Raw genomic sequence first — 25,401 nt, forward strand, 5'->3', positions numbered from 1 at the left:
AGAGGCTAATAAAAATAAATAAAGGACCATCAACCTCAATTTGGGGTGTTCATGTAAACCTCAGGGCAACAGTGGCCAAAAAAACCTTTTCAATGTTAAATCCTGAGAGTCAGGGAATAAACCCCCAGCAAACACTAAAATACTCATGAAGCTAGGAAGTCTCAGGGCACAAGTTACATTTTCACAAAGGGTATTGGTTTGTTATGGAGAAAATCATTTTTCAAAACACAATCAAGTTAAAGATATTTTCCTATATAGTAGTTTTTTGTTTGGTTGGTTGTTTTCAAAAGCCAACCATCTGGAAGATAGGGATTAGCTTTTCACAGCATGAACCATCTTCAAATACTCTCTGAGAAATCTAGGCCACTGAAAAGCCTGGCTGAGACTGATGGGCAGTGAACGGGGCAACCCTGCATCTGATTTTTGAAGGTCTCATCTGGGAACCGTGAGCCTCCGTCCCTTCCCCCACCCCTGGCTGATCTCTGCTAATTACTTGTGGCCCTTCTGTGAGTTCAGAGAAGGACAGCAGACACAGTGATGAAAGATGTGCCATCATGGGCACCAATAGGAGACGACGGGAAGGCCATTTAATGAAATAGGAGCAAATGCTGACATGCCACAGCCTGTCAGGAAAGGCTTTTTCCCAGCCCCGTGCTTGTTTTTTTTCTTTTAATTCTTTCCCCTCTTTCCTCCTTTGAGGAGCTTGAATAAGATCTGGCCGATAGAGAACTGCAGTGCTTGCAAGCAACCTAAATTTGATGCGGGGCCTGTCTAGATTTGGGTTCACATTCCCATCTTCTGTGCAAGAGAGTAAAAGCATAATTTTTAGCTGGAGGCATGTATAAAATAAAACATATATTTTACTCTAGATATTTTTTAACAACACATAATGGGCATTTCTGGAAATATTTTCCCATTTTAACTTTTGTGGTTTTGGATGGGGAGAGCTGGTCCTAATTAAGTCTACTTTCTAACTCTTAAGAACAGCTCGATTTATCTTTGACATGGTTTTCATTTTTCCTCTTTCTGGTGCCTGCCTAAAGCCATTTGGGACCTGCCCCTCTCACATTCCCCAGGCGAGTCAGAGATTAGGTAAGCTTCTCCATGCCTCAGCGCCGCCCCACCCCCAACTCCCAGTAGCTAAGGATGATCCGAGCCAGGACCTGGGAGGGTCCAAGGCCAGGGTCACTAATACTTTCTGAAGGCAGATGCTTAGATGATTAGTCTAGTCTTTCCCTTTCCTTTGGGCTTCCCTGCTGGGTCAGATGGTAAAGAGTCTGCCTGCAGTGCAGGAGACCCGGGTTCAATCCCTGGGTAGGGAAGATGCCCTGGAGAAGGAAATGGCAACACACTTCAGTATCCCTTGCCTGGAAAATTCCAAGGAGGAGGAGTCTGGTGGGCTATCCTCCATGGAGTCACAGAGAGTCAGACATTGAGTGACTTCACTTTCTTTCTTTCCCTTTCCTTCAGTTATAATAGGGCTTCCCTGGTGGCGCAGAGGTTAAAGCGTCTGCCTGCAATGTGGGAGACCTGGGTTCGATCCCTGGGTCGGGAAGATCCCCTGGAGAAGGAAATGGTAACCTACTCCAGTATTCTTGCCTGGAGAATCCCATGGACAGAGGAGCTTGGTGGGCTACAGTCCACGGGTTTCAAAGAGTTGGACACGACTGAGTGGCTTCACTTTCACTTTCAGTTATAATGGAAAAAGATTACACTTACTGAACACTGAGGCAGGACAGCACTGTAATTCAGAAATGGACTCTGGAGCCAGAAGTTTGAACAGATCACTTACCCCCACTGTGCCTCAATATCTCTTTCTGCGAAATGGTATTAATGATAGCACATGTCTCATAAAGCTGCAGTGCGAATCTGACGAGCTAGTATGTAGAAGAGTGCCTCGTACACCCTAAGCATTCATAGGTGCAAGCTGTCCTCCACGGTCATCCTCAGCAGCAGCAGCATCTTCATTATTATCCCCCTCTCTTTTCTTTCATGTCAGACTCCTCTCAATAGCTTAAAATGTTAGGATTCAAACTCAAGTTTGCTTGACACAGATATGACCTCACATCATTTTTGGAAGCACATAGGGTCTATGTTATAAATGTGGTCATGAAATTAAACAACAAGCCTAGCTGCCAAAAGAAGTAGGATGCTCCTTCCAAGAATTTCTCCACAGCTGGGCAGACACATGCTGCTTCTTCCTCGACTCTGCCTGTCTGGTGCTTTCAAGATCTTGACTTAAACTGCCCTCTGCTACATATGTGCAAACCCCATTGGCAGACACACGGGCACGTGGGATCTTGTGTAGCCTTCACAAAGATGCTTCGCATAGATTCCAGAATTCTCTAATCAAGGATGTGCAAATTTCTAGGAGAGAAATGGTAACTTGGGTTTTCACAATCAAGCACATTGAGAGTGAAGGAATTCATGTCTCAAATGTACCTTCTTTTCAAGCAGACGAGAGACCCAAATTAAACACGCACAACCAGAGACTTACTGGTGAAGAATAAGAGCACTGACTTGCTAGAGCTGTGGGAACTCTGAAGGCAGACACAGAATCCAGTTCTGGCAATCATATTAAGGTGAGGAACATGGCTAGGAAGCCAATGACAAAGGACAAAAAGGGCAAGGAAACAGAAAGCATCTGTCAAATCATTGTTAAAGGTGATATCAGCTCACGGAAAATTAACCTGGGCACAGGTGATGATGACTCGACAACTGGGGTACAGATGAGCCAAGTAATAAATCCCTTCAGGAAACCTGCAAAGGATAAGTGCAGGTGTCAGCCTAGTGTTTAACGAGCAGAAGGCCAGCTTCCTGGATGTGGGGACTCCCCAGTAAGAATGAGCATCAAGTGTGCCTCCTGTGTCAATTAAAATGTAAAAAAAAACGAAGGAAGGGATGGAGAAGCATGCTGATGACAGGGTTCAAAACTTCTTGGAAAGAAAACAAAAAGATGCAGTGAAGTCAAAATAAAACAACTGATGGAAAGGGAAGAGAAAGCAAACTAATGGAATGCACCCTTTAAAATTACATGATACAGTTTAGCAACAGACATACATTAATAAGAAGGTTATCTGAGGGTTGATAATGCCAAGAATAATACTAGTAACAGCTACCACTCAGAATGCTCATAGTGTCTGAGCAACAATGTTGACACTTTTGTATCTTTCAATATAGTAACACACTAGCATTCACAATGGTTCTGTGAGGTACTACTGCTATCTTACTCATTTGACTGAGAAAATAGAACCTATACCAAAATTGAGATGTAGAGAAAATAATGGTTTGCCCGAGACCAACAGCCAGCAAATAGCAGAGGTGGGGCTTGAAACCAGGCAGGCAAATGCCTGAACTGCATTCCTCAGGACTGAGTAGCCTGCTTCTTGATAGGAGCAGGTTGAAAGGATAGGACATGTATGTTAGGTGCGGTATAATCAAAAGACCCAGATGTGAATTCTGATGATGATGTCTAAAGAACAAGAAGATATAAAACTATACCAGGTCACTGAGCTGACATGACATCAGGTCAGCAGCACTTGGGAAAAGAGAATGGATGAAGAAATAGACTTTTTTTAAAAATCAAACAGCAAAGATTTTGTCTGAATTGGGGTTTAAAAGAGATAGCCCAGATGAAGAAGGAAATAGGGTAAATGTCTAAAACAGATACGATTCTTGCATTTTACAAGCAAGGAAAAATCTCAGAGATTTATGCTAGCTAAGTAATGTCCAGGTTGCAGAGGATATGAAGAGAGGAAAAGCAAGCAGCAAGGGGACCATGATGCTGGCTGCATTTCTGAAAGCACAGGAACCCAGCCTGTGCGTTTCAAATGGCTCCCCTCAACATCCCTTCGGAAAGCAAAACAGAGGGAGGGGTAGAAACCATGCTAACTCAGTGATGAAGCTCAGAAAAGGACCTCAGACAAATCAGGGAGGTACAAGCAGAGAAACCCTGCCTGGGCATGAAGGCTCCATATAGAAAGGGAAGAGCAAGTGTCCAGATGTGGACACCCGGGAAGTTAGGATTTAATTAAGGACAGTCTGCCTGGATTCACAAAAGATGGTGTGTCTAACAAATCTGATTTACTGAGGAAGGAACAAGAAGACTGCTGGGGCTAAATCGTGGGCATGAGGAAAACTTTTGATACAGTCCTGAAGGCTGAAGCTGTCTGGGAAACAAGCATGTGTTACTAAAGTGTGGCCTGGAAAGGGGAAAGGCTGGGATGGCCCTGGAAACAGGGTGGTCAACCAAAGAGGAGGAAAGTGGGTCTGCCAAGCCCTGGGTGACATCCTGATAGGTAAACTCTGGCTCTGGCTGTGCAGCTGCCCCGCTAGACTCTGGCCAGGCTCCCCTTAGGGTCACAGGTCCCATCAATGGCACTCAGAAAGAGTTCAGATTGATCAGCTGCAGAAGGAACCAGAGCCCAAATGCAGATGGTTTTAGACTACACAAAGCAGGCAGGGTGGCTGGAAACCCATTTGCAAGTGGACCTACCAGAGGAGAGTTATAAAACCCCAAATGCATACAAGGGCCCATGGTCTCTGCATCCCTCTGATGGCCAGGTGTTTATCTGGTGGGCCTCTCTTGACCAGCTCCCAGGCAGAGGAGGGTAAAATGGAGCGTCCATCTCACCAGGCTTGAAATCAAATCGCTTACCACATCATCGCGGTCCTCCCACTCCACCTCAGACAGGTCCACACTACTGTAGTTGGGTTTCCTCCGCTTTTTTCCTTCTTCGTACTGGCAGAAGAGGAAGAGAAAGAAAGCATATGACAAACGAAGAAAATATTTCCGTGAGACCACTGGCCAGGGCACCTTCACCATCTGAATTCCTGATTCATGCCTGAGGACTGTGAATGGAGGGTACCAGAGAGAAGCAGAGGGGCACGCCTGGGTTTTCAAGATCAGGAAAGCTGAACTGAGTCACTAGCAAACATGTGACCTTCCCAGGTGGCACAGTGGTAAAGAACCTGCCTGCCAATGCAGGAGACGCAAGAGATGCAGGTTCAATCCCTGAGTCAGGAATATTTGCAGAGAAGGAAATGCCAACCCACTCCAGTGTTCTTGCCTGGAAAATTCCATGGACAGAGGAGCCTGGCAGGCTACAGTCCATGGAATTGCAGAGTTGGACACCGCTGAGCCGATAGTGAACTGTGGTGTTGGAAAAGACTCTTGAGAGTCCCTTGGACTGCAAGGAGATCCAACCAGTCCATTCTGAAGGAGGTCAGCCCTGGGATTTCTTTGGAACGAATGATGCTAAAGCTGAAACTCCAGTACTTTGGCCACCTCGTGCGAAGAGTTGACTCATTGGAAAAGACTCTGATGCTGGGAGGGATTGGGGGCAAGAGGAGAAGGGGACGACAGAGGATGAGATGGCTGGATGGCATCACTGACTCCATGGACGTGAGTCTGGGTGAACTCCGGGAGTTGGTGATGGACAGGGAGGCCTGGCGTGCTGTGATTCATGGGGTCGCAAAGAGTCGGACATGACTGAGCAACTGAACTGAACTGAGCTGATAGAGGGGGACTAAGTATACAAGCCAATTCTTTGTTTCACATGAATTTACCTGGTAGACTCCTTACCTCTAAACATGCCAGGTGCAAAGCAAAGTTTCCCCTCTCCTTGGACATTCTATGTGTGGAATGGAGCCTTTCTCGTCTAATCTAAAGCTTTTATAGCACATACCTTCATGATACAGGATAGGGAATCTTACATAGTCTGTATTCTGATCTCCATATTTGGCCTCAGCATCCTGGTAACATTTCTCAAACACATGGAACCTTCCACTTGCTATCACACTGGCCATAGCAGTGCTGAGATAAGCAGGGCTACTTAACCCGAAGAGCATGGAGACTGGGAATCACTGCCAGATTTAATGGCCATTAGCACATCTCTCTGGAAAAGCTGATGAGTGCATTAATATCACAGGAAGTTTTTTGAGTTTTTTTTTCCCCCCTAAAGCACTGGTGTTACAGTCACCTGGCAAGCCTACTATTTTATCAGACAATCCTGTGTCTGGATATTTCTGTGTCTCGGGACTTTAATGCTGTATTTATAATGTAGGAAAGTCTGCCCTCTGCTGCAGGCTCAGGATAAGCAACCCCTTTGCCAGTTCAAAAGATATGGCTGATGGCATACTGGAAAAAATACATATGTATGTATAGCTTTTATTTTTCTTCTTTCCTTTTGTTTCTAAATTAGCCAGCTTTGGATTTAATGGGCAGGATTCTAATACAGCATCACTCTAGGTGTTTTAAGACTACCATTTTGGACACTGCTCAGAAGGCACTTGGCGTGGAGGAGAAAATCACCGCTGGTGTATGGGACCAAAGAGGTCCACGCTGGCCCCGCAGTGGAATCTAGGAGAGAGAGGCCAGGCAGGGCAGATCTCCCATCACTGCGGGGCCAGATGGGCTCAGCAGTTTTCCTGATAAGTTGTTTTCCCTCTGCGCTGCATTTCAGGGACGCTGGGGTGTCCTGGGGTGTCCGCCCGTACCACCCAGGAAGGCTGCCCCAACTCTAAGGGGGAGTGGGCTCTGACCATATTGGGCCACCGGCCTTCTACTCCCTTCTCAGGTTTTCAATTAACAGACAGTCACGGTCAGTTTTATGACATCAGCCCCACTCCAGATGAAGAGGAAGGGAAGTGGTTCCCTCAGAAGCCGCTGTAAACGATAGCAGATTCACAGTTGGATCCTGTTATGGAAAGTTCACTATGTTTGGCCCTCGAGAGAGTCGGGCTGGGGCTGAGCGGGTGGAACAGGAAAGAGGGCAGTAGGGTGGTCGCCTCTTCTCAGGGTGAGGAGGTGGGATGCAGGAGGGGCACACGATGCTAAGAAGCCCTACAGTCAGACATTCTCGGACCTCTGTTACCTGTACTGATGGTCCCCAGGTTCCATATTGGTAAGGATAATTCCTGGGAGCCACTAGGCAGCCCAGAAGTTTCTGCAGCTCAGCTTCTGACCAATAAAGGTAAAACTTTAATGGTTTCTTGGGGAGTCTAATGCTAGGTATATTCTGTCTTTTGGAGGAAGTTCTTCCATTGATCACTTCAAAATCCTCCTTTAATCACTTTGTCAACATACAATTATTGGACACCTAGCAAGCACAAGGTCCTAAGAATATAAGTAAAGACAATTAAATAGTGCTTCATTCTTTCCCAAGGACTTATTTGTGGTTTATCACTCTTAATTCTGCCTACCTATAGTCAATTTACTCCCCATGGTGCCTACAGCAAGTTAAATAAGATCACATAGCCAGTATATCACATACCCCCAGCCCCTGACCAAATTTTCACAGCTAAGCCTCATGTTATTTCAACTGCAAGTAAAGAAATTTCAGAGAGTGAAAGTCCCTCAGTCGTGTCTGACTCTTTGCAACCCCATGGACTATACATGTCCATGTATACAGTCCATGGAATTCTCCAGGCCAGAATACTGGAGTGGGTAGCCTTTCCCTTCTCCAGTGGCTCTTCCCAACCCAGGGATCGAACCCAGGTTTCCTGCAATGCAGGTGGATTCTTTACCAGCTGAGACACGAGGGAAGCGATTTTAAAAGACCACCAAGGTCCTTCATCCTCAGAGAAAGCGTGTCCCTGTCTTTGTTAGAAGAGGTGAGCACAGTGGTTCTGCTGCTCACTGAGCATGTGACATGAAGTAAGGCACTCAGCTGCTCCAAGCCTCCTTCCTTCCTTGCTCAACTGCAAAATTATGAAAAACAGTAATACCTCCGTAGCCAAGGTACGCTGAAACAATTAACTAGGTACTGTATGTAAGGTAGTAAGCACACCCCAAGTTCAGTATGGAATAAACCTTTAATATGCATGTGGCTAGCAGAAGTCCTGGAAAAGTAATAACCTTGGGAAGACACTAGCTCACGGCAAACACATGTCTAATACGTCATTTCCTTGACATGAAGGAGACCCACTGAATAATTTGTTGGGTCACTGTTGTGCAGACATTAGGCAGGAAGAAGATTTGTTGAAGGTTTGTTGAAGATGATGGTGTCATATAGTCACCCTCATATGCCTCCTCTTCATGTGTAAGATACTTACATACTAAATAGCAGGCTGGGACTGGAGACTCTCCTGGCAGAAAAGTTCATACCTGTGCTAAAGAACCCAAGTCCTTTTAGATGATACCTGGCAAAAGTGGAATCCACAGAGATGGATCCCATGACTTTTGACCATTCCTAGATATCTTCTTTCATTGTTTTAATCAAACCACTCAAGAAATTCAGTACACTGCACTGTTAGTATTCAAGAAACTAGCAGAGACTAGAGAGTGAGGGGAGGAAAGGTTTCCCAGTGTGCTGGCCTGAAAGTCATCATATTCCAGCAAGTCTCTAATTTAACTGCATTGAAAGAAACAGACGGGACCAGGGATATACCCTTTGGAATGCTCCTCTACAATGTCTGCTAAACCAGTGAAGTAGGTATGAAACAGTCAATACTTTCTACTTGAGTCTTCATTAATGGCCGAGTCTCTTAAAATACAAACAGAAATCCATACAGTAGTGTAGCAGAGTGACTACTTTGAGTAACAAACGAAAAAGTCAACAGGCTGTTGCATAGATAAAACAGGTCAAGGACAATGAGTAAACTTCAGAATGATGACCCTAAATCCACTTTATCTTTTCTCTTGGTAAAAGAATGCTGGATTCCCTGGTGTTCCAGTGGTTAAGAATCCACCTTGCAATGCTGGAAACATGAGTTTGATCCCTGGTCCAGGAAGATCCCACATGCTGCGAGGCAACCAAGCCCGTGCAGCACAACTACTGAGCTCATGCGCTACAGCCCAAGAGTCACAACTACTGAGCCCAACACCTGCTGAAGCCCACGCACCTGGCGCTCATGCTCAGCAACAAGAGAAGCCACCGCAACGAGAAGCCCAGGCACTGCAGCTAGAGAACAGCCCCTAACTGCCACAACTAGCGGAGAAGGCGATGGCACCCCACCCCAGTACTCTTGCCTGGAAAATCCCATGGATGGAGGAGCCTGGTAGGCTGCAGTCCATGGGGTCGCACAGAGTCGGATACGACTGAAGCGACTTAGCAGCAGCAGCAGCTACTACTAGAGAAAGTCCTCACAATAACAAAGGCCCAGTGTAGCCAAAAACATAAATACATAAATACTTTTAAAAGTTAAAAAAAAGAAAAAACTTATTACTCAGCTAGAGAATAGACCTCCATTAGGAAGATACCTGGGCTGTGGACCACCGCCACTCATCCCCCACATATTTCAGGGAAATCTCTTTGGTTTTCCTATAGGGAATCTCCATGGACCTCACACTCAATAAATACAGTTCCAGTGATGGCAAGACCATCCTGGTTCGGAAGGAAGCCAGTGAAGGACCCGAGTATGTGAAGGAGACCCACAACTCTCCAGGACATGGTGAGTAGCTCAGGATTGGGGACACAACTCATACCAACCCAAATGAGACTCAATCTGGATGTTTCTTGGATTTATCTGGAAAAAGTAGCTCTCTGTCTACTAGGATCACTAAGGCAGGAGGGGAACTTGAGTTCCTCGTAGCCAACTCTGCCACTGCTTGGAGACAGCCTTCCTGAGAATGAAGCCAGTGCAGGGAAGGCAGAGAAAAGACATGAAGAGAGTCCTGAAAGCATGGTGTACGTGCCTGGATCAAGCTTCACCTGCAATCTTTATACTCTTGGGTGTTTCATGTACCAACACATTCTCTCCACATTACCCTCCTTCTCTTTTTAAAGATTTTTTTTTAAAGCTGTCTTAGGTTTCAAGCATAAGTAGTCATCAGTTTCAACCTGTATATATTTAGTGTCTTTAGTTTTTTTTTTTAATGAACCATTTTTTTAAAGTACATTTTAAATGAAGTGTTCACAAACTCTGGTACTTTAATGACTATTTAGAAACTTGTGATTTGTAGAACACCTCACTGCTAATGAAGACAGTCCACTGTGATTGAGCATTGCTGACCCTCTGTACCTGCTTTTCCCGAGAGGACATGTGCGTGGCCATGGAGTCTGAGGGTGACTAAAAAAGCACTAAACCCTCGAACCTCTGACTCCCAGGTCCGATCTCCCCTCTCCCATGGGATCTGGCCTGGGGTGGATCCCAGGTCCCCCAGCCGCACTCCTCCTTCCCCTTCGTGAGGATCTCGTTACTGGGGCTGAGGCATCGGATATGGCATTTGTTAGTGTATCTATAAACTGTAACTTCCTTTGAAAATGTGATTAACGAATTGCAAACGGTTTCCAAAGGTTTATAAACAGATACTTTGAGAGCCACGGGTAGGTTTGTAGTTTTTGGTGCCTGTTTTATGAAAAAAATATGTGGGGGAGAATTTAATAAGGAAAGATATTCTGTGCTATGAAATACTTTGAGGTGGAGTTTCAAATAAAGGCCAGATGTGGTGAACACACCAAACCAGCCTGTGGCCTAGAAGGACGGGGGAAGAAGGGCACCCATCTGAGGAGCCAGCCGGAACCACTGGGGGTCTGCTGTAAGTGCCAGAACCTTCCTGGCAGCGTTGAACTGTCTGGACGTGAGTGCCCCTTTGTGTTACCTGCAGATAGATTGTGGAAGCAGAAAGGGACTGGCTAAGGTGATGGCCATGTTCGTGTGGGTTTGAACGAAACAAGAATGCCTTTGCTTTTCTGTGTTCTTTTGGGAAAGACTAAAGGAAGTCAGCTACACACATCCATGCAGCCTTTGTGAAACAAATATTATGTGTGCTAATAACTGATAAACAGTTCGTGCTGCTCCATGCTGCCAACAGGAAGGAAGGAGATGGGGGTGAGAGGCCCACAACTGGAGCGGAAGAGGCCTTGCCCAAAGCCTGCACCATCTGGAGAAGGAGTGTGGCCAGGGCCTGGGAGCCAGCCTTGTCTGGGAAAACGTTTCTCTCCGGAGGCAGTCACGGTCCTCAGCCGGTGGATACCTTCACCACCTCCTCTGAGGCCCTGGGTTTCCTCTTGTCTTAGAGGCTAAGTGGCTGTTTGAGAAGGAAGGGCAACACGTCTTTCTCTCCTCCACGCACAAGAGAGGATGACCTAGTGGCCACTGGGCACTTCTTTCCTTTACTCCTTCCTTCATTCATTCATCCATTCACATATCCAAAACCACTGTTCAGTTCAGTTCAGTTCCGTCGCTCAGTCGTGTCCGACTCTTTGTGACCCCGTGAACCGCAGCACGCCAGGCCTCCCTGTCCATCACCAACTCCCAGAGTCCACACAAACCCATGTCCATTGAGTCAGTGATGCCATCCAACCATCTCATCCTCTGTCGTCCCCTTCTCCTCCTGTCCTCAATCTTTCCCAGAATCAGGGTCTTTTCAAAATCCTGTTGGACGCTGATTATTCATCAGGCCTCAAGCCAGGCCCAGGTGAGCCTTCGGAAAGCACTCAGTCAGAAGCTGTGTGTGAAGGATCACCTTCTGCCCTCCAATTGCAGGTCACAATTCACCAGGCCAGTTAGGAGAACAGGGAAAAGTCAGGGCCCCAGAGGGAGACTGCGGTTTGACCCAGGTCTGCACCTACAGGCTGTGTGCCCAGGGCTGGCCTGCATTTCTCCCAGCACACCATGCTCCTTTGCAGGACGGAGGTAAGATCATTCAACACACAGGGCTGCCATGAAGAACAAATGGGCATAGATTCGGTTGAGCACGGCAAACATCCTAACAAGCAGAGCTGGGACAATAAGCTACTGGGTCAGCAGTGGGAACTGCTCATGAGACACTGCAGCCCACCTCATCACGCCTGTCCCTAGAGACGACATTCATGGGGTAAAACGGTTCTTCACAGTATAGTGAAAGTCGCTCAGTTGTGTCCAACTCTTTGCAACCCCATGGACTGTATAGTCCATAGAATCCTCCAGTCCAGAATACTAGAGCGGGCAGTAGTATTCTCCATGCAATCTTCCCAACCCAGTGATCAAACCCAGGTCTCTCTCATTGCAGGTGGATTCTTTACCATCTGAGCCACCAGGGAAGCCCCTTCACAGTATGGCTGTTTACTAATTTTTCTAGTCCTTTAAAGAGGCAGTTCAACCTGGCTTCAGGGCCCATTCTTCTCAAGGTCAAAAGGAAGGGTCTCAAACAAGGACATGGTCCCAAGGGCAGGTGGCCAGAGGGGCCTGTGACACAGTAATGGTCTCTTCCCCCTAGAATTTGCAAATCAAGGTCTCTTACTGTCATAGCATGTCCTGCCCCAGAGGAGGCGCCCCTAGGGAAAGGGAATCCCAGGGGTCTGTATCAGTCCCTGCTGTACACGCTACAGTCTAAACAGAACATTTTTTTAAGCCCCCCCTAACCCCCACCCCCTGCTGACTCGCCCTGGCTATACATGTAACAACTGTTCATTGTAGAAATTTGAAAATAATGAAAAGTGTAAGAAATGAAAAAAGATTGTCCTCGCTACTACAACCCAGGAATCACCAGGGGACACTCTATTATCTTTCCCAAAGGACAAGTATTTTGAAGCGGTTACTGTTTTCAGTTTTCTAAGTTCATTGTTTCTCCAACAAGAATTTATAAAATGTAGCAACCAATCTGTTATGCTTTCCAAGTGACTGCTTTCAGGAAAAACAAAAACAAAAACAAATTTGTTTCTTTTCTGGGGCTAGCTTCCCCCTCAACCCCCTATCCTTCTTCCTGAAGAGGGTATGTTTCCTGTGCTAGGTATGGTGCTGAGTGCTGTACCCATCTCCTGTTAATTCTCACAACTCCACGAGAGGAGTAACACAGAGACCAGGGGTGCTGGTCACACAGTGGCGTGGCTAACAGGCAGGGAAACGGGGACTCCTTCCCGACTCTTCACCACCCTCTGCACTGCCTTCCTTACGTGGTCCCTTGTCACCAACTCCAGGCAACCACTGACAGGATTCATGTAGCTGGCACGTGAATGGTTGCAGAACCGCCTCGGGAGTCCAATCCCATGGGCCATTCATGTCTCTGTTAACAGCCAACTCACAGGGGCTGCCTTGAAACTAACATTGATGGCCAGGGGTGCGAGAATCAGTTTTAGGTTAAGAACAAGTACAATATCATGCCACATGTCCAATGTATGATATCCTATTCACATGATGCCTGACAACCAAATCCAACTCAAGGCCTCAGAGAAGCCTGGTAGTACCTGATGCTATTGATAAAGGGTTTCCATCAGAAGTGGGACCCTTTGGTCGTACAATTACACAACAGCTCAGAGAAGACACATGGCTGGATGTCATAGGCCCTGTGGCAGAAGAGAAATTCCAGTGAGCGCATTCAGAGCTGAACTCCTTCCTGTTCATGGGAAGATGAGACAACCAGATATACCGAGGGAAACAGGGCCTTGGGGGTGAGTAAAGGCAGTCGGAGAGTGGGAGAGAGACAACAAGGGCATGTCGAGACAACAAGCTTTTCCCTCTTCCTAAAAGGTACCCTGCTCTTATTAATTAATGTTTTTAAGTGTCTCAAAGATGAAAAGTTCTACATGTTCTTCTAGTGTGATTACAAAATCCTTTTGATCACTCTAAAACTGTAACAGCACTGGTATTTTTTAAAAAAAAAAAAACAACAATTAGCCGGCCGCTTTGAAAACCCAGCTGACCTTTATCTTTAGTGTCCTCTGAATCACTGGGAATGAGTCACACGCTGTGTGTGGGGAGGAAGTGGCCAGCCCCACCATCATCTCTTCTGCGGGTCAAATGTGGCTTACTACCTGGTGACTGGATTTAAATTCTCCTTCTCAAAAAGCCAGTCTGTCTTGTAATAGTAAGTTAGTCATAAAAATGAACATCATACTGAGTGGTTGGAGCGGGAAGAACATTTGTGCCAGCAAAGGAACAGGGACTAGGGGACTCTGATGGAAAACAGAGAGGTATCTTCAGGTCCGCTGACTCAGGTGAGAGGGTGATGCTGAGGAAAGACCACCTCTCCAGAGAAGAAAGAAGGGTGTACATGAAGGCTACATACAAAATAAAGATGCATGTGGGCGCCTAGAAGATGGCTAATCTGATAGGTTAGAACATTTTTGAGACAGAATGCTCTCTAAAGCTTCCTGGGCAAAGGTTAGATGCAAGACAGGCTTAACAGTGAATTTCAAAATTCAAAGACTTGCACTGAATTCTTGAGCATGGAAATGTGCCATATCCCAAACCTGATTTTACATAAAGACTTCAGAGACCACTGAGTAATTAGGAGATAACATCTTGGGTAAAAAGAGGACCTCTATAATTTGAGAATATGTCTGTGGCTTTTGACAAGCAACTTTTTTTGGGGGGTGGGGCATTTACAGAACTTTATTTGGCATTATTCCTTTGAGAAGTTAATTATATATCAAAAGACTCTTGGGTTTGTGGAACCTGTCAGACCATTTTGAACATGGGGTACAATTAGGCACCGCGAATTGATTCCAGTTTCAAAACAGCAAAGACAATGAATTTCCTTATTCACTCAAGTAATATCACAAATTAGTATCAAGCAGCACTGCCATGCAGTAATGGGTCAGTCTTCAAATGACGCTACAGTTAACTGTTCACCACGGGGTGGGTTCTCCATGCTGCTGGCTTTTCTGCTGTCCTCTGTAACATTCCTAGTGTCTGTAACTAGCTCAGTCACTGTGAAAAAAAGCCCCAGTCTCATCCCTTGTTGGGGCGATGTATTCAGAACAGATATCTCTCATTTTCAAGGTCTTTGTGTTTATTGACATGAAGGAAAATATTCTGCAAGTGAAGTAAAAAGAAGGAGGCACAAGAGAGGGAAAGGAATCGTTCCTTCCAAGCCAGCTGCCATTGCTGTTGCCTCGGGTTCCTACGTCACACTGCTGAGCCTTCACTGTATGTGCATGTGTGAATGTTTGTGTGTAATCTGGGGAGCTGCTTGGCAGGGGAGCTTTATTTTGTTTTTGCTTTTTTTCTGCTAAAGATTTTTAAGGATACTTGTAAAGAAGGAAAAGACATGTAGAAATCCATTTTTGTGGCCACATCTTCCATGGAAGTTTCTCTGATCCTTCCAGCTAGAGTCTCTCTCTCTTCTCACTCAGGAGGGATCCTGTTCTGCACCTCCCTGAGGACACAGCGCTTTGCACCATTAAATGCACAGAGTCAGACACAACTGAAGCAACTTAGCAGCAGCAGCACCAAATTCAATAGTCTTATCCACCACTGGTCCACCCAGCCCACTGGACTGGTGACTGAGCAAAATGTTTAGTTTTAATTTTTTTGTATGTGATTCTCAATTATACTAATATATATTTTTAAAAGTGTTTCTGGATGTATGCTGGTCTGAATAAGCCCAACAGTCCTCTAATGTTGTTCATAACTTATAGGAAAACCAAAGGTCCCTCGCAAGGCTGACTGAGTCCTCTAATATTCACCTGTGATCATGGAGACATGGGTAAAGGCTGGAATAGATGATTATCATAGAGGAAGAGGCCAGCAGGCCAGGCAAAGTAGCCAGATTCATCAAACGACTGCATCCATTGCTTCTACCAATTGTCTCCTAGAACTGATGGCATCTTTCTATCCCTCTTGTGCTCAGCTTGGTGTCGGTCAAGGTGATACCTCTCCCTTAATGACAGTGCATGTCTCCTAAGCACCCCTGCCTGGATGGACTCCATTGTTCAATACATTTTCCCAAGTCCAGCCAGGGAGGTTCGTCTGTAACCCTACATATTACCATTCAGCCTTCAATCCTTGTTACATCTCATGCCCAGCAGGATGATGTCCAACATTCCAGAATGCCGTATGTCCCCATCACACCACCTCTGCTTGCTCCTCTGGCCTCTGGCTCCGTACTCTCCAGCTAGACTGTGCTGACTCCAAAAAGTGTCATTATCATTCCTGCCATCAGGCCTCTGCACATGCCACTCCACCCGCTCCCAATACGCTCCAACCCAACTCAGAGTCGCGCGGCCATTCAGCACTCAGTCAAGACATCAGCTCCTCTGGGAAGTCCACACTGGCCTGGCCCTAGTCGGTTCAGGTCCTTCTTGAGTCCTCTTCAGTTTCCCGTGGTATCTCTATCTCTGTGACTACCACACTGTACTGCTATAGTGCAAAGTTGTTCCTTCCTTGCCTGTCTCCTTCCCTCTGTCCCATGCACCTTTGGGAAAAAAGGTATTTCTTATTCAGCTAGCAAAGTAATGCTCAATTCTCCAACCCAGGCTTCAGCAGTACATGAACCGAGAACTTTCAGATGTTCAAGCTGGATTTAGAAAAGGCAGAGGAACCAGAGATCAAATTGCTAACATCCATTGGATCACAGATAAAGCAAAAGAATTCCAGAAAAACATCTACTTCTGCTTCATTTACTATGCCAAAGCCTTTGACTGTGTGGATCACAACAAACTGTGGAAAATTCTTAAAGAGATGGGAATACCAGACCACCTGACCTGCCTCCTGAGAGACCTGTAGGCAGGTCAAGAAGTAACCATCAGAACCAGACATGGAATAACGGACTGGTTCCAAATTGGGAAAGGAGAATGTCAAAGATGTATATTGTCACCCTGCTTATTTAACTTATATACAGAGTACATCATGTGAAATGCTGGGCTGGATGAAACACAAGCTGGAATCAAAATTGCCGGGAGAAATACCAATAACCCCAGATATGCAGATGACACCACCCTTATGGCAGAAAGGGAAGAGGAACTAAAAAGTCTCTTGATGAAGAGGACTGGATGGAGGATGAAGAGGATGAAAGAGGAGAGTGAAAAAGTTGGCTTAAAACTCAGCATTCACAAAAGGAAGATCATGGCATCTGGTCCTATCCCTTCATGGCAAATAGATGGGGAAACAGTGGAAATAGTGTCACTGCAGATGGTGACTGCTGCAACAAAATTAAAGGATGCTTGCTCCTTGGAAGAAAAGCTATGACCAACCTAGACAGCATATTAAAAAGCAGAGACATCACTTTGCCAACAGAGATGCACCTAGTCAAAGCTATGGTCTTTCCAGTAGTCACATATGGATGTTAGAGTTGGACTATAAAGAAAGCTGAGCACTGCAGAATTGATGCTTTTGAACTGTGGTGTTGGAGAAGACTCTTGAGGGTCCCCTGGACTGCAAAGAGATCAAACCAGTCCATCAAAGGAAATCTGTCCCGAATATTCACTGGAAGGACTGATGTTGAAGCTGAAACTCCAATGCTTTCGCCACCTGTTCCAAAGAGCTGAATCAATAGAAAAGACCCTGATTCTGGGAAAGAGTGAAGGCAAGAAGAGAAGGGGATGACAGAGGATGAGACCGTTGGATGGCTCACTGACTCAATGGACATGAGTTTGAGCAAGCTCTGGGAGATGGACAAGGAAGACTAGCATGCTGCAGCCTGTGGTGTCGCAAAAGAGTCAGACATGACTGAGCAACCGGACAACTTATTCAGCATCAAACCTGCAGTGCCTAAGAGAGTACTCGTCAAAGAGTAGATTCTTCATGAATATTTGAGGAATGAGTAAACAGAGTGAATGAGCAAATTATAATGGGTCTTTACTTAATAAGCATGTACAACACCTACCATATGTCTGGCCTATTCTAGGTATTTTGTGAACATGAAGTCAGTTAATCCTCATAGTAATTCCATGCAGTAGACACTATTTTTGTCCTCATTTTTCAGTGGAGGAAACTGAATGGAAGGAGGTTGAGTAACTTGTCCACAGTCACACAGCTGACAGCAGCAGAGCTGAAGTTGACCCTGGACACAAAGCCTCAGGCACTATTCTGCTCCACTGAGAAGTGTGTACCCGTGAACCTCCCATATACAAACCTGAGGTTGCTGCTGGGTGCCTGCCTGAGATGTGCCCTTCTAGGGCACAGTAAGTTGATGATGGCAAAGTGACCTGTGCTGTCCTCAACAAGCTCCCTGGAACTCCACTTGAGTAGAGCTGAGTTTCAAATTATTACCTCTCAAAGGAAATTTTCCATGAAATATATATGAAAGTACAATTTATACTTGTGTTTGAACTTGGATGAAATAGGTATTAGTTAAAGGCATCCAATCCACAGTATTCTCAAACCTGCTGCAGTACTGGGAGTGAAATAAGCACTTTACCTGTCACAGTCACACCCAGACTCTCTTCCTGGAGTGTAGCAAGAAACTTAGAAACTCCAGAGGAAGCTTTTCTGGGGCAAGGAGCAGGCATCTGAGAGAAACAGAATATTTCAACTGATTGTAATACCCAGGATATACTTCTGAAATCTCTCTGGTTCTATGTTGGGGAGAGGGGACAGTACTCCGTGTGTGATGCCTGTCAGCTTCTGAATGTCCCAGATAAAGGATTTTTCTCCTCTTTCCTCTGTTTATCCTTCCCAATCCCAGGAAATTAAGCTTATCTCACTGAGCATTTCTTTTGGGGTACATTTCTGCCAAGTGGGGTCCTTGTTTATTTAAATCTGCCTTGAGCACTCCTAGCAGAAGGTTCTTTGGGCTTTTGATTTAATTTGGAGTGTGTGTGAGTGTGTGTATGTGTGTGTGTGTGTTCCTTTCAGATGTGTTCTAAATTTGTCTCCTGCAGAGTCTGGCCTCCACTGTGCCTGTGGTAAGATGTGCGCCTCTATCTGTGGGATGTTGGTTTTGTAGTCACTGGGTCCAAAAAGAAGCCACTGTGACAATGATGAATGTCCCCTGACTTGCTCCTCAGGTGGTCTCTGTCCTTCCAGGGACAGACAGGCACACAAAGCATCACATTTCAGACTTGAACCCAGAGCTCCCTGGGCTGTGGCTGGCAGGCTAGCCTGTCATTTGGGATCTCTGGCCCTGGCCAGCTGAGGCACAAAAGCACTCGATCTTATGAAATCCCCAGCCACAAGCCAAAGAAATGCCAGCTATTGGTATGCTTGTGGGAGTGGGGGTGGGGTCACCCAGGTCCTGTCCCAAAGAGAAAGGGGTAAGTGAGAATAATGATCAGCAAAAGCCCTGTCTGGTTTAGCCAAACTGAATATCTCAAATGCATTCGTGTTTCCCTTTGCCCTGAAAACATCCGCAGAGTATGTGGAAATGGCAGCTGGGAAGTGTTCAGAAACACACGTGACCTGTCACATGATTATAAAAGTTGAGTGAAGTGCATAATGGTCTGGGCACCTCCTCAAAGAAGGGCAATGGTCAGTTTAGGGGTGTGGTGGGGAGTAAATGATTGTGCCCCAAAGCCCATGCTCTCAACCTTTTTATTTGCATTCTTTGCGTCTTATCATTTAGGATTATGTAAAAATGACAGCTGCTTATAATTATTTGGAGGTTTGAGTTGCAATAATTAAAAACATCTGCCTTTATCTTACCGCTACCAGACTTAACCCCTCAAGGTTGGGTCTACTGAACTTCAAAGAGGGAAGCAAAAAATAAAAGAAAACTCCACACATTACTAACAAATTTCTAGTGATTCATTTAAATGTATAACCAGCTATTCCAACAGCCTTCAAACCTTTAATTATCTTTTAAATATATATAATTTGGGACTGCTAATTAGATAGCAATTTAATGCTCTCATGGGGATTCAGATGCACTGTCTTTCTAAAATGTAAACTCGCGGAGGCATCATCACTGGCATTCAAATGACTGAATTCTTCAGTTATTCAAATGAGTGTGGGCCCTTATACTGTTGAATCATTTGAATATTCTGCTGTCAGCTCAAGCTGCAGGTTTTACAGGGCTCCTCAGTACATTGGGGGTAAGGCTAGGTTTCTCCCAGTCCAACTATCTGGAGAGAAACCAGTCTGACTCCTCCCCAGGGAGGCCTAACCTCACTCACCAGCCCAGTTTGGCCTTCTCTTGGATGCAGATGGCTCTGTTTGCCTGTTTGAAGGAGGAACAAACTTTCCTGGAATTTACAGTTATAAAAGCTTTAATGCTCACTTCCCAGCATTCTTCATGCTGGCCTGCCTGCTATTGTCTGGACAGTTAACATTTTAATTAATAACTCGCTCCCCACAACAGGCTGCTGCAGATGGAGGAGGTGAGGGTTTCACTCTGCCTTGAGCTTCCACTTCCTGTGTATTCCTACCCCCATGGAGATGGCCCTTTAAATTATATAAAGATGTGCATCACATGGAGAGAAGCAATTGATCAATTAGATGACACTGGACGATGATGGAAGCCAGCTCTTCCATCTCAGCCTCACAATGTGGCTAGGCTTTGCATTCCTGACTCCAGGCTAGTAGCTAGCAGCTGACACTCATTTCCCCCATGAGGGGAAGGAGGTGCAGACAAATCTATAGGAATTTTTAAGAGATCATTATTCAACACATTGCCTGTAATTACATTTTGATGAGCCTTTTATTGCTAATTCATCATCCAAGATGGGGCACTCTAGATATGAAATTAATCTAGTAAAACAAAGGTCAGAGTGTGTCCAGTGTAAAGAAAAGCTCTGTCCTCATCAAATCCTTTTGCAAAACAATAAAGTAGCAGAGAATCCTATCTCTAAACCAAATTCCCTTAAAGTGCCGTCTCCATTATTAACAGCATAAAGCTAACACTCCCTGGTGCTTCTCAGTGCAAGCAGGCTGATGTGAGGTGAACACATGCACAGCCCCCAGAAACAGAATGGGAAACGTGCCTGATCCCAACACTTTAAAGCAAAGGTCTATACGCACACAGAACTGTATTTGAAGCAAATCTATTTTTGCAGAGATGTATCAGTCCACTGGGATCGTGGCGCAACTCTCCTCTGAAGCAGATCCTAAGGCCAGGATTTAAGGGCAAAGTTTTTACTTTGCCAAGAAATGCCTGTAGGAACATGGCAAACTGACTCAGAGACAGAGACAACAGGCAGGCAGCCAGCACAAGTTGCATCATGGAGCATGTGGGCACTGTGGGCACCTCAAGCTGAATCCCACTGCAGGGGTCCGGAAGCCAGTGTGCAGCAGGTGCCTCCAGGGAGCCCACCGGGAGGTGGGAGTGCTCATCAGTTTTTGGTGGAAGGATGCTAATTCCCCAGCACCCCTTGCCCGCTGTGTGCTTGAAAGGAGTGAACTCCAGAAGTCACAGAAAGTCTTCACTAGGGTTTTGGCAGCTGCAAGCCAGGCTGGAACCCATGGAGGTGAGGGCTGAGGGGGCCTGGGCGGGCCATCCACAGAACTATTGCACTAAGCATGTTTCCAAATAGGAATTTACCAACAAAACCTCAAGGCACTTTCCCTTGGTCTTTGGAATTCTGTTCTGAATCTACTCACAGATTCCAGACACATCTTAGGTCTCCCCGTGCCTCAGGGTCTTTGCACACATGGTTCCCTCAGCCTAAACTAGTCTCCATTATCTTGGCACAGCAAGTTCTTTTCCCCCTCAGGGCTATAGGGTTCAGCGTAAAATGTCATCCCCAAGAAGGGTTCCCCTTGACCATTCAACTAAAAGTAGGGCATGACCCTAGTGTATTGTTGTCTCAGATCCTTCCTTCCTTTGGAGAGGTTATCCAAAATGGGTTAATACTTTTTATTTGCTTACTTATGAGCCTAAAACAACATATCTTATCCATGACCACATGAAGGGGGAGTTGTGTCAGTCTTGTTTTTATCCCTTGATCTCCAGCATATAAAAGAGCGCCTGGCACAGAGAGGTGTTCGATAATACATGCCAGATGAGAGAATGAGAGGTGAGAGGGAAGGTGGGCTCCGGCAATGCACATCTAGTGTCTGAAGGGCCCTTTGTTGTTTCCAAATGTGCTGGATTGGATCACAACCTGTGAACTGAAGCTTACAGGCTGCAAACTAGCTCCCTGCAGAGTTCTCGAGCCACCCCTGTCACAGCTGGACACCACGTCCTTTTATAAATTCTTTCTTGACAGTATTCCCACTCTGGTGCTTAATAATATACTGTGTCATTGTGTAATCAATTACCTATATGTAGGTCTTCTCTCCTGTTTATTATTCCACTTCCTCTCCTAGGTATTTTACCAGGCCCTGGATATGCAAGGGTGAACAAGACACTGATTGGTATATTCAGGCTGCCTGCAGTGCAGTGAGGGGACAGATGTGTCGAGGGATTTCTGTAATGTAGTATGGAGCCCAAACTCAAAGACCTGTGCAAGAAGTCCGGTGGGCTGAGGGCACAGAGTGGTGTGGAGAGGAAGGTTTGGGGGTGGGAGTGGGAGGCAGCGGGGGACGACAGGCTGTGTGCTCCCTGAGAGCAGGGGTTAGAGCCACACCCAGCAATGGTTCCCAGACTCGGGGATTCCACAGCTGTATCAGCCAGGCTGCTCTGGTTGTAAGCAACAGATACCAATTCTTAATCACTTGAGCAAAGAGGAATTTAATAAAAGTGTATTTGGAAGCTCTGTGTTCCCACCACAATGTGAGATTAATGAATATGAGTGAATGAATCAATAAATGAAGGACAGGATGGAGGGCCTTTTCCTCTCGCTTTTTGTTTTTCTTCCTTCCTTCCTCCATCTTTTTCCTTTTAATTCTTCCTCTTTTCTTCCATTCTTCCTTCTTCCCTTTCTTCTTTTTCCTTTATTTATTCCCCGCCCTTTTTTTCTAGTAAGCACTTAAGAGAAACAAACCTTCTATCTAACTCTTACCTTTGTATCAGTCAGGACCCCAGCAGGAAGCATATGGCATCGTCAAGCTGGCTAATTAAGGAAGTTTTAATAAAGGGCCTATTGTAAGAGTGGGGCAGGTGTAGGGAACTATAAGAAATGGTGTAGTGCCCTGAAGTCACAAGCAGTGGGGCCCTTCTCTTCCACTCTGCATGAAGGGACAGAGGAAGGAACAATCACAGCAGCCCACAGAGAACAAAAGGCTAATGTGGCTTTAGACTGGGTGCAGCCAGTGCCAGGGGACACAGGGCTGAATATACAATCCACTGCACTCTCCTCTCGTTTCTTCTGGGTGTGAGTTCCCCACCAGCTAAACTCCATCCAGGGCCAAGATCAAAGATGCCACCCTGAGTGCCATGCAGGTGGTGTGCAGGAGCAGACAGCAGAAGCAAAGAGGAAAATTGTCTGCAGAAGCCAAGAGAGGCCCACCGCCCAACTCTCATTTTATAAAAGAGCCTTATAACACTGCTTCAGAATTAAGGAAGTCTGTTCAATTGAAGAGGTTTAACTTGATGGAAAACCACACTGTCCATAGTTGTCTTTTTTTTTCCCTCTGAAGACTGAGTCAAAAAAAATAAAAATAAAAAAGACTGAGTCAAATTTGCTTTCTGATTGACAGAGTCCTTGGCCTAGGCATCAGTTAATCTCTCTAAAACAAGAACTAACACACAGGATGCTACGAAGACTTAATGAGGCAAAACACACAAAGATGATAAGCACACAGCATGGTTCTTAAAACTCTACGTAACAGCTGCACTGTCACTGCTAACCCACTCTCTGCTATATCCTATCTATGCCCTAGGTGCCCCTGTACACACCCGGCCACAGAACTTGGGGACCAAGCAGCTATAGAGTTCCTGAGGCTTGCAGGACAGAAAAGCAGGCAACCCTCTAACCTGCTTCATCCTGAAGCTCACGAGGTGTAAGCATTCCTTGCTCAGGGCTGCCAGTCTTCCATTCAAGTGTCCAGACTGGGGAGGCTCCAACCGTTGCTCTCAGCATTTCATCAAGAGAAAAGCACGCGAGGCTCTGTTTTCTCTTTCACCAAAGGATGTATTTCAAAATTACCAGGCTCGCTCCATGGGGGTCACACAGTCTTGTTTATTTTTTCTCCAAGAACACACTCCTCTGAGCAGATACATATACTAAGCATCCGATGATTCTTTCTTTTAAAATAAAACGGGATGGATTCAGACCCGACATAAAAGGATTGTGTTTTGACAATGTGCTCAGGGAGCGGGCACACGGCGGTGCCCGTGCGCCACCTACTGGCCAGTCTCGTTCAGTTCCCAGCAGTCTGAGCAGAGAACAGAGCTGAAGACTGGAGATGGGATTCCAGTCTTAGAAGCCACAGAGTTATATAAACGATGACAGGTTCCCACCCGCTACACCCCAGCAGGTTGGGGCCAGCAGAATGCATGGTTCTGAGACCAGAGACGGAAATCAAAAGCAGTGCTTGGTCCAGCATGAGGACAGAGATCTCAGGAAGTGTGTGGGACCCCTGCTGAGTCTGGAAAGAAATGTCCCTCACAGTAGGCTGTGGATGAAATTGGTGTGCATGCCACCTCTTCTGGGAAGCCCTCCAGCATCTCAGGGTGCCTTCCTCAAGAAAAGCAGATGCCTCCCCCGCGAGCACATAACTCCTCTTGGCCTGTAGCAATGAGCTCCTTGTGGGCAGAGATGCTGTTCTACCTGCTTCTCTGTCTCCATCAGCTAGCACAGTGCCTGACGTGAGGAACATCTCATGAATGTTTGCAGTCCAGCAGAGGCAGGGGCGGAAAGAAAGGAGAACTTAACCAATTACATGAGATTCAAATTTTGCATGTGATGAAGCAAAGACTCAGTAAGTGTTTGATGGGTAAACATGTGGCACCTGCACTTCTCACTTATTGTAGAAAATTGGTACCCAGATATTTAGTCATCAGCATCCTTCAAACGCCATCAAAATCTACCGAGAAGTATCTATCAACCACTCCCTCGGTGCAGCAGCAAAGTCACAGGAATTCACAAGGGATCGTGTGGGAGAGGCTGAACACACAGACCTTTCCCAAGAGTGATAAGTGATCAGAGGAAACTGAAATACGGGGTGTGATGGGAAGTGAGGGAGGTGTGTGGCTCCTTTGGTCAGAGAGCAGGGAAGCTTCTCTGTGGAGGTGACATTGAGATGAGACATGGAAGGTGGGACAAAGGCAGTCACAGGTGTATGGGGAACAAGATTACAGGCAGAGGGAAGAGTAGGCACAAGAATCTGGACCGGAGAGGAGCTTGGGGCTTTTGAGGGATGGACAAAAGGGCTGGAGTAGACTGAAGGAGGGGTGAGCACAGCAGGCAGCCACACCACTCTGGCTGGCCAGAGAGGTCAAGTCAGATATGGTAGGGAGCTGGGGCCATGGCCCAGAGTTTGGGTTTTACTCTAGATGCCAAGAAAAGCCAGATCAACTGAGTGATGCCTGTGAAAGTCCACGTTGACTGCTAAGAGCATAATGCTGGGGTGAAGGGGGTACAAAAACAGGTGTCCAGAGCAGGGCTGAAAGGAAACGGAAGTTATCTAGGAAAGCCAAGACAGAGGGCCCGTCAAGAGTGACAGAGAGAGGGGAGTAGACTTGGGGTGCATTTTGGAACCAATAGGAAATGACAGTGGATGGTGTGGGGAGTGGGGCAGAAAAGGGCAGTGGTGAAGGCCACACCCACACTTGTTGAACTCAGAAGAACCCTTAGCATTTGCATTGAGCAGGAAGGAGAAATGAAGGAAGACTGAGGCATTCCTCAGTCTGCTTAGCATTTAGCATATTTACATAAGTCCATAGGATGTCCATTTCATTCCATATGAGAGGACAATGGTGTAAGAATATTTAATTTGTCAGAATGTCCATGTGTCAATCTGTGTTTTCAATGACCTTCTGCCAGAGCCAATCTATAA

The 25,401-nt window shown here is 46.0% G+C and overlaps 1 protein-coding gene across 5 annotated transcripts in view; it reads right to left on the minus strand.

The window, feature by feature from the left end:
• Positions 1–25,401, minus strand: part of CACNA2D3 (calcium voltage-gated channel auxiliary subunit alpha2delta 3) — a 903,838-nt gene that overhangs the window by 178,366 nt on the left and 700,071 nt on the right. For all 5 annotated transcript variants that reach the window (XM_061396642.1, XM_061396641.1, XM_061396640.1 and 2 more), the window contains one exon: positions 4,658–4,741. In XM_061396642.1, the coding sequence (XP_061252626.1) occupies positions 4,658–4,741 (84 nt within the window). The remainder of the gene's footprint in view (positions 1–4,657; positions 4,742–25,401) is intronic.

The sequence above is a fragment of the Bos javanicus genome, chromosome 22 (assembly GCF_032452875.1).
Source record: "Bos javanicus breed banteng chromosome 22, ARS-OSU_banteng_1.0, whole genome shotgun sequence".
Taxonomy (NCBI): Eukaryota; Metazoa; Chordata; class Mammalia; order Artiodactyla; family Bovidae; genus Bos; species Bos javanicus.